The 16,401-nt window shown below is 38.3% G+C and overlaps 1 protein-coding gene across 7 annotated transcripts in view; it reads left to right on the plus strand.

Annotated features, from left to right (window-relative positions):
* EML4 (EMAP like 4) overlaps nt 1–16,401 on the plus strand; it is a 257,086-nt gene that overhangs the window by 159,720 nt on the left and 80,965 nt on the right. For 3 of the 7 annotated variants that reach the window (XM_073339049.2, XM_078852282.1, XM_073339047.2), the window contains exons 4-7: nt 4,060–4,230; nt 6,280–6,408; nt 10,979–11,004; nt 11,467–11,499. In XM_073339049.2, coding sequence (XP_073195150.1) covers nt 4,060–4,230; nt 6,280–6,408; nt 10,979–11,004; nt 11,467–11,499 — 359 coding nt within the window. Of the gene's footprint in view, nt 1–4,059; nt 4,231–6,279; nt 6,409–10,978; nt 11,005–11,466; nt 11,500–12,786; nt 12,897–16,401 lie in introns of those variants that run through there. The other 4 variants (XM_073339048.2, XM_073339050.2, XM_073339051.2 and 1 more) reach the window with 4 other exon arrangements.

Raw genomic sequence — 16,401 nt, forward strand, 5'->3', positions numbered from 1 at the left:
GTGGGATGCTAAAAATTCAGCCATAATTTCAGAAGCACTGCATGAGTATTTTTAGAGGCACCAAGGGATTTGGGAACCTGGTTCCTTTGAAAACCTGAGCCTGGATATTCTCAGTGTCATATATAATTCTGGCTTCTGTTAGGGCAGTCTATTTACAGGGCAAAGATTGGCTCAGATCCGTGGGATTGATCCCAGGGGAACGGTGCCTGAATCTGGAGATTTTCCATTCTGTATGTCAGCATCTGGGTCATCTCTTAGGACTATCATGCCACCAGGAATTCTGCAAAATCAACCTGATTTTTCTCTGTTTCTCTATCCCTTTGCTATAGGGAGAGTATTTTTGATGAATGGAAGAGGAGACCTGGGTTATGCTTTCCTGTCCCTTTTCCCAGTTCATTAAATTCTCTGCAAAACCTGACAGGTCAGAGCAAAGGTGATTTTATTTGACCCCTCTTAGCCACGTGTACCTGGTTCTCAGGTCACCGGAATGTTTCTGTAGGACTATAGATATGCTTCGTTAAGGACCATTTCCCTTTGAACATTTTGGGGAGATTCAGCCTTCTGGTCTGACTGAAGGCCACGAGTTCCTGATGGAAAGAGCTGTGGATTGTCAAAAGCGGGTTGGAGGTCACCAGGATCTGAAATGTGTTCACATTTTGGTGTTGCATAAGGACTGCTCTGCAGATGACTAGCTGTTCACTCATTAGCCATTGTGGTTTATTTTGGACACTTTATAAAAGAGTCTATGGATTAATGTGGCACAGTTTCATTTAGATTGAGTTCATTGAATTCATTTAGATTTAGATAGTTCTCCAAAGAATGACTTCAGTTAAGTAGTTAAGTATAATCTTAAAATGTCAGACTTCAGGTAAGGTCACATCCTCACTCCAGTTTCTGGTTTGTTGTAGTCTGGGAGAAGAAGAGAGAATTCACAAGTTGGAATTTATCTTTGTCACAGTTCTCTCTTCCATCCTGCTTCCACTCTCCTCCACATATACTTCATAACACAACTGTGTGTATTTTGTTGGTTTCTTGACTAGAGAGCTAGGGGAAATGCTTGTTTGTGTGTGTCTTCCTGAGTGACCCTCTCTCTCTCTCTCTCTTTTTAACGCCTTGCTTCCTGGTAGTTGGACTCACTCAGTCTCCCTTTCATTGTAGGAAAGGGAAAGAAGAGGTTATGACAAGCATCATTGTTAATAAGTAAATTGGCCATACAGGATTATGAGTACAAAGTACAGCTTTCATAATTGTAATAAGAGCCTGTTATTTGCTTTAGTGGTAAGACATTGCTAGGGCTTGTTTTTTTGTATTCCATTTTCCTGTCAGAGACTTTGGAAAAAGGTGAAAGTTGTTCAAAGTACTCTTGTTTCCAGTAATGCAAGCTAAACCTAATGCAAACAAAAAATGGCTTCCAGAGTTCCAGTTGAACAGGGACTTGAGACCACAAGTTTATCTGCCAACCCATCAAAAGTCATCATGCTCTTATCTCAGGAGCCAATCACAAGCGTATCTTCACTGAAAGTGAAAAAATACTGTTGCGTGTTTCATAACTGCCTTCAAAACAAGCACATTTCTATTTTAATTTCTCTTCTAGTGACTTCCTTTAAAACAAAATATGCCTTGACAAGTTAAATTGAAGGAAACTCTCTCTCAAAAAAAAATTGTCGGCTGTGCCCTTTCTTGCTGCTTTATGATGTATGACATATCCCTGAATGATTATAAATATGTATTTTTTTTATATTGAAACCATCAGGAATATCCTGTCTTTTATCCCCTGCTTTTTACTGCAGTTTTCCCCAAAAGGATTCAGAGAAATGGGTTGGGAACTTTGAGCCCTTAATTAGAGGGATGAGATGTTGAATCTTGAACAAAGACAGCTTTTTCTCCATCTGCACTTAATGAATTTGAGTTAAATAGCGATTAACAAAAACAAATTAAAACCAGTGTTTTAGATAGGCTGAATAAAAATCATCTCCACTTTCACTTAGAATCAGATTCTGTTTCCATGGTTTGTACTAGTTTTCCATTCCATCCGGATTCTGTTTGCAGAGTGTCTTTTGTGGGGAAAGGTAGATGAGTCCAGAATTTCTAATTTAGTAAAACAAGCAGGAAAAAAACACCCTCCTCTTTTTTTTTTTTTTTTTTTCAGTTGGAGATAGGGAAAAAACATTTCATCTCTTCTTTGTACCTATTTTGCTTCTCTAGGATGTATAAGCTTTATTTTTTTAATTTGTAGATTACTTTTAACTTGAGAGAGGGAATACCAGACAAAATTAGAGGCAGGGGAATGGTAACCTTTTTTCTTGCTGCTTATTTTGTTTTATGGCATGTGAAAAATTTAGTCAGACTTCAAATTCCTGTAACATTTAACAGTCCACCTTGAGTATAATTAAAGGAAGAAAACATCTATATGCTGCAGAATACTACTACCTTGAGCAGCTTGTCTTGCCATTGTGTGTTTGCTTCAGCATGTCACAGGAAGCATGCAGCCATGTACTTGAAATAAGTCACATGGCAAGAGTAAATTCTCAGTTAAATGGGGATTGTATAATTGGTCTGTTAACTCTGATCCTCTCAGTATTCTTTGTACTTTAAAGAATGTATTGTTGGCCATTTCAGGACTGTATTCTTTTGCTATGGGGAGAAACCTGCAGGAGTGAAAGATCCATCCTAGTTTAAACTCTCAGAATTTAGGTGAATTCTACTCTCAAAACAGAGAGATTTGAGACATTGTTGAGGAGTTAGAAAACATGGCCTCCAAAGTCTCTGGATTCCAGTATGGTGGTCCAGTCCTCTCCTCAATTCAGTTCATCCTCTCTCTTTGCACCAGCAGCGTTTGCCCGTAAGGGGACATACACACACATTTGAAGAGGGGACAGGGGATGCAAGAGAAGAGGTTCATTTCCTGTGAAGTGCTGGCTGGAGAGGCTGCTCCCCCATTCTACCCCAACATATTTCCCCAAGTCCAATAAAGTGCTAACCACTTGAGGGACTTCCCCAGGCTTGGAAAAAGGGTGAGCATTCTACAAAGGCTCTGCTTGCCCTTTTACATGGCTCCGGGACACTTCTGCTCCTTGGTGTTGCTTTGCTCCTTTTCCCACATCACAGCACAACAGATCATGGGGACCTGAACTAGTGCAGGACATCTACATTAGAGAGTCACATTTTCAAATAGTGACTGTTAATTCTGTTTGTGCACAAATGTGGTAACTAGCCATCAGCTTGCCACATAAACATGTACATATGAGAATATGCACAAAACTAGCCATGTTGAGGCTGGGTCCATATATCAGTGATAGCAATAGGAGTCTTGCTATTGACTTCAGTGGACTTTGGACCAGGGCCTTCATGAATAAGAACATTTTAAAATTGCCACTTAAAATTATTTAAAGGGATTTAAAATGTTAAAACAACAAAGATTATGCTCCATTACATTGTTAAAAGTGAGGGAATTGTAATCTCATAGTTTATTTACAACAGGTGTTGAAAAAGTGACAGTTTGACCATTTAATATCTGTTATGGCCAAATAGGACCAAAAAAGGTGTACCCAGTAGCTGCTTTGGCACATGGCACATTTAGTTAATCTATTTCTGGAGAGACCCAGGACCAGTGAATGCATTTTATTGCTAACAATGGAAGGCTAGGAGGGACAAAGCATACACAACAATCTGCAGAGAGAGATACAGCAGAACCTAGGATACAGTGCATATTTTAAATTGAAAGGAGCTGTGTTCAGGTTTAAATGGGAAGGGGTAAGTAATGAACCTAAAACAGCGATAAACCTTCGCTACTTTTCCAAGTAATATAATAATATTTCTTAGTACTTGACAGGAAGCTCTCTTCAACTGTTTGATCTTTGCTTTTAGCAAAGTACTTTACTAATAATTTCATTAACAAAACCCAACAAAATCAGTAGATAACCACACATTTTCTTATGGTGATTTTTCTTTAATGAATTTTGAATTGCTTCTTCCTTCTCTGATAAAATGTGTGCATTTTTTTCACCTTCATATTATTTGCTTATTCTCTATTGTTCCATCTTATACTTTTTTTTACAGCGGTACAGAAAAAAAGGAAAAACCTCAAGGACAGAGAGAAAAAAAAGAGGAAACTCATTCTAATGATCAAAATCCACAAATTCGAGCATCACCTTCTCCCCAGTCCTCCTTACAGACTCTCCAAACACACAGGCAAACTCAAGAAAGCAAGAGCTCTGCTCCAGCTAAAAGGTTTTCACAGTACCAAAGTACAGAGCTAGAAAATGGTTGTAATGATACTAAGAGTCCACGTTTAACAGCAAATCTTGAGAAACCAAGATCCAGTTTCACAATTGAGTGCAAAAATCAGTATTTTTTATGCTGCAAAGTTGCACACAAGATGCATTACAACATTTACCACTAAATAAAGATTAAAAATGCAAATATTTCTTCCATAAATTTAAAGATGAGAAAAATAGAATTAAGACATTGCAAAGTACACAGGATATAAAACATCCTAATATGATAAAGAGAGATTAATTACAATCTTATTAAAATATATAAAAAGGTGCCAAGAAGTAATATCACTGAAAGTATGCTTTTCAAGGTATTATGTTAAACATGGCCAACTAAAACTGTGAACCATATCTTGTGCTATTTACCACATATCATAATAGCACTTGTCATAAACTAGTATCATTACAACCTTTGACTCGGGTGCCTTTCTTCCCAAACTACTGTTTAATGCGACTGCAGTTTGGATCTTTTGCTTTTTTCTCATATCCCTGCTTGGTTACAGAATGGTCCATTTCACCTGATATTTGGATTCTTATTCTACAGACATGTTTGGTGTCATATTTCTACACCAATATTAAACTGCGATTTGACCGGGGGAAGGGGACGGGAGGGATTTGTTTAGGGCCTGATCCTGCAACCTTGCACATACAGAATTCTTGCTGATTTCAGTGGGAGTTAAGTGCAGAGAACATCTGCAGGATGATGCTCTTTGATTTTTAAAATTGAATATTTTTCAAATAAACCCATTTTAAAATTTGGCTGGTTATTTTAGAGCAAAAATGTTCAAGTTCACGCCTAGTTTGTTATGATCCATTGTCACCTTTATTATTTTGAAACCTTGGGAAGGTATGGAATTCTTTCTCGGACCACTTGGCATTTTAGAAGACTAAAACAAACAATAACAATAACAAATGAATTATACTCTCAAATTTGCGCTGGTTTACAAACATTTGTTGGCTTGTGTTGCCTGAATTCACAATTCTAATAGAAAATAAAAACAACCCTTTCACTTGACTGATGCATGTTTAACACTCATAAAGGCTGTGTCTCCATGTCTTGCACAAACTCTTACAAAATCTAAAGCTGAACTTTGGTTTGTTGTTCTCCTGCCTGGCATCTTACTGCAAAGAGACTTTTTGTGCCTGGGTTTAGCATACTAATTTATTACCTGGTGGGGGAGTGGTAAGGGGATGGCTTTTAAGTCTTTCTTAATATTTTAATATGTCTTGATAACTTGTCATCATCTTTTTTCAGCTTCTTGAGATACTGTGGAAATAAGCTTGCCTTTCTAGAGTTGCAGTTTTGAATGTTGTTCTTGCAAAAAGTATTTTTGACTGGATGAGTTGCAAGGTTGTTGGCAGGGCATCTGCAGAATCATAATTCAGGTTATTTAATAACTGTTATAGCCAGACCACATTTAAACAAATTTCCTATGATAAAGATATTATACATGAAATTAACTTCAGTGAAACCAGTGACTACAAAACAGTTTTGAACTGCCATTAGCATAAATTTGGCTCCAGCAGGATTGCTGATGTAGTCTATCAGACATTCATGGGTCTAATTTTCCATGATATTGGGCCAAATCCTGCTTGCCTTATTCCTCTCTAAGAAGTCTCAGAGAAGTGAATGGAATGTTGTGCATGAACAAAGGAAGCAGGATTTTGGCCCATTGTTTTGGAGCTATTTGCTTCCAAACAGTCAGTGGCTTACAGGGCTTGGAACTTGCCACCTCAGAATGCTTCTTATGGAATTGTGCCCTATCTATGTGCTGACAAAACAGCTCAGCATTCAAAATGTTTTATTGTGTTCAATAGCCATTGAGCTTTCACTCATCTGGTTAGAACTTTTTGACTAATCTTTATTTCTGTTTTCTGGATCAACTTGAAGGAAGTCCTAGCACTGCTTTAGTCTCCTGCTGCTTGATCTGTCAATTGCATACCAGCACCAGCTATCGTTATCTCATTAATTTTTAATTTTAAACGTAAATTTTGTGTTTTTTAGCATAAAGCGAACTTCGACTGCTGAAAAATCACATAGCATGTGGGACAACTCAGATGACAGTCGTAATAAACTGTTGAGGGCAGCTTCAACATCAAAACTCATATCAAAAGTGGCAAAAAATGCAGAGAAGTAAGTATTGCCGTTTGTAGCAAAGTGGTATCTGCAAGTTTTAAGAATAAAAACCCTCAAATTAAATTGTTTTAATTTTATTACATAAGCAAATTTTGTAAACTGTCAGTTTGCATTGTTAATGTTTTGTAGATGTTGTCTGCATAATCTGACTATTCACCTCTCTAATGCAAGGAAATCTCCAGAGAATCTTAAAATCCCTGCAAAATGTAGATGTATTATTTTAAAGCATGAATATGCTTCCACTGCTACATGTTTGGATTTTACAAATTATGCATGCATATGAAGGCCCACTGTCATTCATGTACAAATTTCCCCACTTGGAAATGATTGCCTAGAACAGCGGTTCTCAAACTTTTGTACTGGTGACCCCTTTCACATAGCAAGCACCTGAGTGCAACCCCACTTATAAATTAAAAACACTTTTTTATATATTTAACACCATTATAAATGCTGGAGGCAAAGCAGAGTTTGGGGTGAAGGCTGACAGCTCGCGACCCCCCATGTAATAACCTTGTGACCTCCTGAGGGGTCCTGACCCCCAGTTTGAGAACCCCTGGCCTAGAAGAAGTACTGCAGAAGATGATCTGGGGTTATAGTGGATTACAAACTAAATATGAGTCAACAGTGTAACACTGTTGCAAAAAACGCAAACATCATTCTGGGATGTACTATCAGGGGTGTTGTAAACTAGACATGAGAAGTAATTCTTCCACTCTAATCTGCATTAATAAGGCCTGAACTGGAGTGTAATGTCCAGTTTTGGGAACCACACTTCAGGAAAGATGTGGACAAATTGGAGACTCCAGAGGAGAGCAATATCAATGATCAAAGGTCTAGAAAACATGCCCTGTGAGGGAAGATTGAAAAAACTGGGTTTGTTTAGTCTGGAGAAGAGAAGACTGAGAGGGGACATAACAGTCCTCAAATACATAAAATGTTGTTATAAAGAGGAGAGTGATAAATTGTTCTCCTCAGCCACTGAGGACGGGACGAGAAGTAATGGGCTTAAATTGCAGCAATGGAGCTTTAGATTAGACATTAGGAAAAACTTTCTACTGTAAGGGTAGTTAAGCACTGGAATAAATTACCTAGAGAGATTGTGGAATCTCTGTCATTGGAGGTTTTTAAGAACAGGTTAGGCAAACACCTATCAGGGATGGTCCAGTTAATATTTTTTAGTACTGCCTTAGCACAAGGGACTAAGCTAGATGACTTGTCAAGGTTCCTTCCAATCCTACATTTCTATGATTCTGTAAGTTTTCTCCACTTCTCTTGTCTTTATTTAAAAATAAATTTTGAAATGTTAAGGTTTCAGACACAGTTTTTATTTCATTGTAAATTCAGTTGTGTCTTTTCTGGATTTGTGTTAAGCTGCAGTTTTATACTTAAAAGTAACTGTAAAATGGCATTGTGAGGTTCCATGTTTCCATATCTCAAATATGCTCAATTTACAAGTAAAGATTTTTTTTTCCTCATGGCCCATTCTGCAAACTCAGCCTGAAAAGTAAAACAGGTCTTTTTCCTTCTTGAGCAATATCACCAGGCATAAAAGGCCAAATTATACTCTCAGATACATCTGTGCTACTCTCTTCATTTTTGGTGGGTTTGCAGAAGTTTGATTGATTTAGGCCCTGATCATGCAAACACTTATGCACATGCTTACTTTTACTACTGCAAGTAGTCCCATCAAACTCAAACAGTAGTAAGGTTAAGCATGTGTATATGTGTTTGCAGAGTCAGGGCCTCAGAATTTAGTGGGTTTTTTTAAAATGGTATTGATCATACATAATAGGGCATAAAGCTTAGCTGTGTTGGCTTTGCAATGCTAACAAAGAACAAGGAGTAACATTTTGTTCTGTGGTATAAACAAATACAACTCTGAATGCACACAGGGAGCAGATGTCTTCAGTAAAAAGGTGCCTTTTTACACAGTAACTTCACTGTAGATCTAATTAACTGTAAAGGTGGCTTAAATAGAATTGCTTTGAATGAAGCTGCAAAATCATATATGTAAATAAAGGTAAAAATACTGATGAAATACAGGGAGGTTATCATTAAAATAAGTTCTGAATTTGTAAATGAAATTAAAAAATAAAATTCAAATCTGCTGGCATTAACGAATGTATTAATAATGTAAAATAGGTTGTTTTCATACAGATTCTCAAGACCAGTGCAAAACTTAAAATTGAAAGGGGGATCACAATATTATGCTAATCTGACCTGACAGCAATACGTACATTTAGTCACAGCTTTATACCTAGACTGGAGAATTCTGTAATACACTGAAGTAGTGTGCACTAAGGATTATGGTTTAGACATTCTGCACACAATTTTCTTCCCTTTTCTAAATTCCTCTGGCAATTCAGGCTGTTGCTGGATACTGATAAAAGCTATTTAAAGACTGAAAAACTCTCTAGCTAAATCCTCTGGCTTTATTTCAGCTTATCAAGTTCCTTTTTTCAATTATTGCTGTTAAAACAGCGTAATCACAGTAGACATATTTAAAATTATTAAGAATAAAAAATGGTTGCTCTTTCCAGGCATTTTGAATTTGTGCAGTAGTTCAGGCATATAGTCAGATGTTTTGTCTTTTTTTTATGATATGCTCCTTATCCTTTGAAATGCTTCAATTATTCCACTTCTACAGTATTTCCCTAGAATAAGAAAAAAATATACTTTTCAGTGATTATGGATTAAATGGGGGCCGGAAGGATTAGGATTAATAATTGTTGGAGAAAAACAATCATCTGAGTGCATCTTCAGGTCATTGTTTAGCCTGAAATACTTAATGAAAGTGAAGCTTCAAAAGTTGTGAAAACATTTTACCATCATCTCACTTGAAGACTGTGTACTATATTCTTTACAAACGTATCTTATCATTCACTTGTCTCTGCACTGAAATTCATTGTAAAGACACCCCGGGTTGAGGAGGGTAAGGGAGGAGAAGTGGAGAGAAGGACATGTAAATACTAACTTTTTACAAATATGCCCTTGGAAATGCATGCCCAACTCCTGTTGAATCAGTTGGCTTGTGTGCATGCATCAGAGGGCAGCATTTTGCTTATTGCATTTAAGATTATTAATTAGGGGAAGTTGCAAAGGCCCAAAATGCATCAGAACCAACCCATTTTCTGTGTGAGGAAACAGGGATCCAGCCCTAACTTGGGTCCTGGATAAAAATCGCTTTATACATGCTTTGGACTCTAGACCCAGATTTTGAATTTTGTTTATTAGGAACAGTTTTAAAGCCAGTGTCATGCTATATATCATCCCAATAAAATAGCAGGAAGTAGAGCAACTGTCACCTTAGCCAGTTGTCTTAAATCAGAACTGGGAATCCAAGTCTGGACTCTGCCATTTGGCAGCCAGAATAAGGGTGATTGAACCAGCAGTCAGTGAGAACTCTATATATGTGTATGTTTGACTGTCTATCACTGTTATAGATGTTTGACCTCCATACAAGTATTTGACCTCCATTTTGCTACTCAGCTTCAAGTCAGTTGACAGTTTTCGTGAAATAAGTGCTCTTTAACAAGCAAGACACCTTTAAGAGGAGGTTATTATAAGGAAATTTAAGTTTTCCTCCCATCTTCTGAAAAAAATTGAGGGTTTTTTTTTTTCATGCATGGCGCTTCCTTGAGTGTAGTCTAACAAGTCAGCACTTACGAAAACTTATTTTGTGTCCCCCTCAGCAGACCTAGTACTGTTTATCTAGGGATCCTGTGAGGGATTGTGGTAAAGTTGACTTGCAGTGAGACATAGTATTAGCATCACGTTTTCTGATATTAATAGTCACACTGATACAAGCTCCTGGATAATTATTCAAAAGAACTTATAATCATTATGTGCTAGTCACCTCATGCTTGATTTTTCACAGGTGCTGAGAACCTTGAATGCAAGCTAAATGTGCTCTTCAGCTCCAAAAATTAGGCTTTTTATGGTTTTGTTTTGTTTTGTTTTTTGCTATCTAAAAGCCAGTTTCCCATATACAAATGCTAATATGATTTTAGTATTTTATTAGTATTATTTATTTGTACTGCAGTAGCTCCTAGGAACCTCAGTTATGCTAGTCACACAACAAACATAGAACAAAAAGATTGTAAGCCCTTTGGGGATAGGGACTATCAAAGTATAAGACAAGAGACAAAAGTTGGGGGTTTTACTGTATTGGTTAGGATTGGTTATCTAACATCTTATCCCCAAGTTTTCATAGGAACATAAGAACTTTCATATTGGATCAGACCTATGATCCATCTAGGTCAGTATCATGCCTCCAACAGTGGCCAGGACTAGAGCTTCAGGGAGAGTGTACAGAAGAGGCTTCTGGCAGTCAGAGGTTTAGAGTCACCCTGAGAATGGGGTTAACATTCTTGACCATCTTGGCCAACAGCCATTGATACGCCTATCCTCCATGAACTTATATAGTTCTTTTTGTGAATCCAGGTTTTTGGTGGTTGTTTTTTTGAAGAGGTGGTAAGACTTAGCATAATGTGGGACTGTACAGAAGCTAGGTAGTATTAGTATTATAACTAATACACTAATTCTATATTTTGTGATTTTTCCCCAGACACAAAGATGTCATTGTCAGCCAAGGTAAGTGAAAACATTTGTTTCTAAATATTGGGGTAATTGGAGAGATTTAATGTTGCTAATTGAATATTATCCCAATGGAAACAACCAAGTCATTATGAAATATCTTTATGAAGCACTGATTTAGAATTTACATAATGGTAATAGTTACTCCAAGGGTTAATTCAGTTGATTGTTGCTAAAAGATCTAGTGCCCGATGCAAAGCTCTTTGAAATCAGTGGGAGGTTTTTTTGTGACCTCAGGGCCCTGCGGAAGAGGAATATTTTGTATTGCTTTTGTAAAACACAGAAATATAAGAAGTGGTTAATTATTTCATATATATATATATATATATATAATAAAAATATGCTTGCTTGTTTAAAAATAAAATAGAAAACATTGCCCTTGTGTAACATAGTTTTCACGCCAGGGAGGTGGGACTTCAGAAATAGTTTTAAGTTATTTTATTTCTGTCCCATAACCAGCAAAAATGTCAACCCGTGAAAAAAACAGCCAAGGTAAGAATTAAGCTATGCCAGTTGGTTGCTTTCTAATTTAACTCCTTTTCATGGATCTTTTATTTGGCCTTTCACCATCACAGGATCAGTGCATGAATGATCCTTTAAATTTGGACTGTGCAATTCAGTAAACACTTCATTTTTTATAATTGAACTGAGTTTAAAAAAATTACACACTGTTTATTTCTTGGAGATTTCTTGGGGAGTTAAAAGTAAATTACTATATACTTTATCCTGTCTGTTGAGAGAGGAATATGAATACATGAGGGGTAAGGGGTCTAAAAGTCTTGCATTGTTGCCTAATGTACCACAATATCAAGAAGTGCCAGCTAAAAGATCTCTTCACTTCAGTTTTCTGTCTTGCCAATATTACAGCAGATGAATGCTGATTGGTTGATAGTGGAGACTGAAGGTTTAAAATATTCTCCTATGGCAAAAAAAAAAAAAATCTTCTCTTCTAAAGCATATTTCTTTTGCATCAACAAATTTTGCATTCTGTGTCTATCTGCTGCTGCTGGCTTGTTTGGATAGAAAAAAAAATCTTTCTCAAAATGATGGAATCTGTTGAAATCTACTGACAATAAAGAAAATTCATTGCTGTGTCTCAACATCACTCTGTTTTGATCACGTGGAACCTGAAGCATGCAGCTCAAAATCTGGAGCATGTTTCCTCAGTGCATGCTATTCACAGCTGTGTAGCGAGTCTCTCTTCCCTTTTAAATCCCTCTTCTTTGCTGTTGTATTAACAAATCTGCAGTGTACACATTCTGTGCTGTAAGACTGTTGATATTTTTGGTTTCCCTTTGCACTGCCCTTAGCTTTTCTATATTTCAAATGGACAAAAGCAAAATTAACTGGAAATTCTCATACTTGTTCTCATTATTATGAGATCAAAACAAGCTTTAATCAAAGTGCCTTTTCTTAATTTTAAAATTTACTGAAGAATATGTATTAATCTTTTTAACTGATTCCAACTTATCAAAAATCTCCTATTAAAACAATATGAACAACTTTGACACAAAGGCTTCATAAAAGAGCAGGCAGGAAATACTTCATGACAGTATGAAGCACCAGCCCAGATTCAACAGTCACTGAGAATGAATGCCTCTTGTGGTTACAGTGATGATGCTTCTAAAGGCAAAATATTCGCTAATGGGGTTTATTGTACAGAAGTGGTTCTAATCTGTATGTAATTTCAGTTGTGACAAAGCTTTCCAAAAAGGAATCACATCTTTGGCAAACACAACTTACAGTGCAATGATACACTCTGCAAGTATCCTTACATTTTTATTTCTTTCTTCCTGGTGTCCTCCCATGTAACCTGAGACTGGACTCACCTTCACCCATCTCATCCTGGCAAATGACACATCCCAGCAGCTCTAAATTCTGTGAAACAAGTTGGTAGAGGTCATATAAGTACCTAGATAGATGGAAAATGGTTTAATTAATGTGTGTGTGATCTGGGCTTTCACAAAATGAGGAGAGCCTACCTAGATAACTTTGAGGAGTGGAGCAATATGTTGCATTGGTATGGAGCAGAATCAAAGGAATACCAGAGACATATGATTCAACTGACATTGGTCCTGTCTGTAGTGGAGGGGGGAAAAGCATCTTATTAGAAAACGTGTTCACTAACATCTTTAAAATAGCAGTGTTAAAGACAGTTCTGCCTTTAATGTGCCCTAGGACAGCTGTCATTTTAAATGTTGTATCTGATTGGGGTAAACCATAGAGGACCCCCCACTGAGGTTAACTATGACCAGACAGCACATTTTTAAACACAACCTAGACAAAGACAAGTTAAATGCCCAAGTTGTGTTTAACCTCACGTTAGTTAACGACATTTTCTAATGGTTTTTTTTTTTTTCTCCATGTGGATCTACCCACTGTGAAACAGACCTCTTAGTTACAATGTACTATGCAGGGCTGGTTTTTTCTACACAGAGAGGTGTACTTCCTTGTGTGCGCTAATAGGCCCGTGTGGACTCTGGTGGTGTGCACTAAAAGCTCCATTAGTCTGGACAACTGCCCCCATAAGTATCACTATCCCAATTGACTCCTCCGGCTGTCTGACCAGAAAGGCCAAGGTTTTCGCAGGAAGCAGTGCACTATTTTCAGAGGTAGTTCCTCCACTTCAGGACTGAGACACCCTTGGCAGAATGGGGTTGGGGAAGCCTGTGCTGCTTCTGTCTGTGCTGTCCTTGTTTTGTTGTGCCTCGACTAGGTGCAGCTCTAGTGGGAGTGGGGCTCTGGTTGTTCTAAGCCACGTTTGTGCCTTCATAATCCTGGGCTGTTCTGGGGCCTGAAGAGGTACCTGGCACAATGTATTGCTCGGGATCTGTCTAAGGGTACATCTACACTTAGTGTGTGTGTAGACTATGGACGCTGCATGCCCACCGAGCCTGGGTGTAAATAGCAGTGTATACGTTGAGGCATGGCATAGGTGAGTAGGGTGCCATACGCGCTGGAAACCCTACGGTGTATATCCTACACAGGTTCTCTGCATGCCCAAGCAGTGCCTCTCCGCTCCAGTTTTTAGCAGTGTTGTCCCCTGCTGTGTCCCCCTGCCAGAGCTCTTCCCCACTGCCTCCCTGCTGTCAGAGCCTTTCATTGCGGTATGTAGCTACACATGAAGTGCCTTTACTCTACACGCCACCATAAGTGTAAATATAGCCTATGTTACAGCAACCTCTTTGGTCTAGCTTATGGGCTGCAGTGCTCCCTGGAATGCCCCCAGCACTCCATGCTGTCACCGCACCCCAACACACCTTTCCTGCCCCGTGTGCCCTCTCTGCTAGGGCTTGTGAGGGGATCCTATCGGGTTTTCAGAGCTTATGCCACTCTGGCTTTTACACCCTGTGTAAAGGAGACACCACAAGGGTGTGTCTCCGTGACTGGCAGTCCAACACCTTTAGGAAGAGTAAAAATTCTCTATAAAAAAATCTATGCAAATGTAAGTAGTTTCTTTCTATTATATATTGGAACCTAGCTCTTAAAGATAACCTCCAAAAGAACAAACATTATTACATTTTGTTTGTGCGCCCCCTTTGATTTTTAGAAACATTAGAGTCTGGTGTGTCATTTTTCTCCCATGAATTTTGTGAAGACTTTCAGCTTAATAGCTTTTAACTTAAGCCAAGAGTTTTAAACAGTCTGAGTAAAAATATCTTTCCTGTCACTGACCGAGGTTCCTGAAGCTTGTCAATTCTTCTGCTAGTTTTCTAGGTATCTGTAGAATCTCCAGGAAAAAAAAACAGGGGGAGATGAGGCTCGATATTTTAATATAAAAAAGCAGTGGTGGGGGGGGGGGAAACCCTTCAAACATCAAACCAAATCCCCCACTAAATAAATAAAAATCATTCAGGTGTCCGTTTATACTTATAAGTAAGTAAAAAGCAAGCAGGCACATTCAACCCCTCCCCTCCGCACACACACATACACCTTCTTTCACAGGTCAGCGTGAAATGATCCTGCAAGGTGCTGAGCACTCTGTCCCTGGTCCAGCTAAGCATATAGTACCTGTCTTACTTTAGCTCACTTGGAGTACTCACAGGCTTAAAGAAGACTCAAACTGTAATTTGGACTGAGATGAATTAATAAACCTTAGCAGCCTTAAACAGAGGAAGCAGTGCCAATTAAGGGCCTGATCCCCCTACCATTAAAGTCAACGAGTTTTTCCATTGGCCTTTAGTGGAATTTGGATCAGGCCCCAAGAGAAGAAATCAAATACACACTGAGATACTGATGATTGCTGTTGTGTAAGAATATTCTTTCATGACACAGCTGGATGAAAAATGACACCCTGGTGCTGCTTGGCACGCCCTGGAATTATTCTAGTATATATTTTTGGCTCAATCCGTTATGATGGTCCATTGGAATCCTATAATTATTGAGAAGTAGATTATAAGTGGTTCAAGATTCAATACCTGATTGTAGTAGAAAGTCACAAGGTAAGCTTCTTACACTTTTACATCTTAGCACTACATTTCTCTAGCATCAGGAGTTCCATTATTTTGTGAAAACATTCTTTTCCATTGACGTTATCTCCTAATTATAAAAGTGCAAGGTTTGAGGTAATGACTGCTACAAGAGAGAAGAGTTAATCTAAATGAGTCCCTGAAGGAACAGCACCTTTGTCTGCAGCATGAGATTCCTAGCATGGAAAATATGTTTCTTCCCCTTTAAAAATGGTTAAATGTTGAAAAAAAGCTCATCAAATATACATTTTGAAAAATTGTTTTACTCTTAGAATCTGCAGGATGAGTAAACTTGTCCTGAAGGGCCTAAACTGAGAGACTGATTCTGTTTCTACCTCCATACCCTCCAGAGTGTGAGCTCTGATTTCTCTTTCCCTGTCTAGTTCATAGACTTATCTTGCTATCCTTTCTATCAAAAAGAAAAAGGAAAAAAAATCTGGTGTTCTCTAAAGCCTGTCACCACCCCATGAATGACCAAAACAGAGCCCCTTCAGTGGACAGAGATCTTCAGGTCTCTGCAAAACTTACCTTTCTCCCTGCATTGCTCTCGCCTCTGTGTTGCACTGATGTCTCAGTGCAGAAAATACTAACTTGAGTTTCTGAATGGTCTTAGTGTGTAGCACCATACAGAGCACAGTCTAACAGTTTAATTTTAACATGAGCAAGGCATAGATAATTGTATCAGGGTTCTGCATTCCTGCTGGAGCAGATGGGAAAAAATAATGCACTCGTGGCCATAGCTGCTGCATGAGCATTCTGTTGAGTAGCCCTGGGTGTAATATCTCGCCTAAGCTATCACCTGTTACAGATAGTGGCCATGCTCCCTCTATTATCACTAACCCCACCAACATTACCTCTGTATTCTCTGAGTTGAGTTGCTGCCAGTTAGCCCTCAGCCAAGTCCTGAGCTTTCCTAGACCCGAGC

This window comes from Lepidochelys kempii, chromosome 3 (assembly GCF_965140285.1).
Source record: "Lepidochelys kempii isolate rLepKem1 chromosome 3, rLepKem1.hap1, whole genome shotgun sequence".
In the NCBI taxonomy this organism is placed as follows: Eukaryota; Metazoa; Chordata; order Testudines; family Cheloniidae; genus Lepidochelys; species Lepidochelys kempii.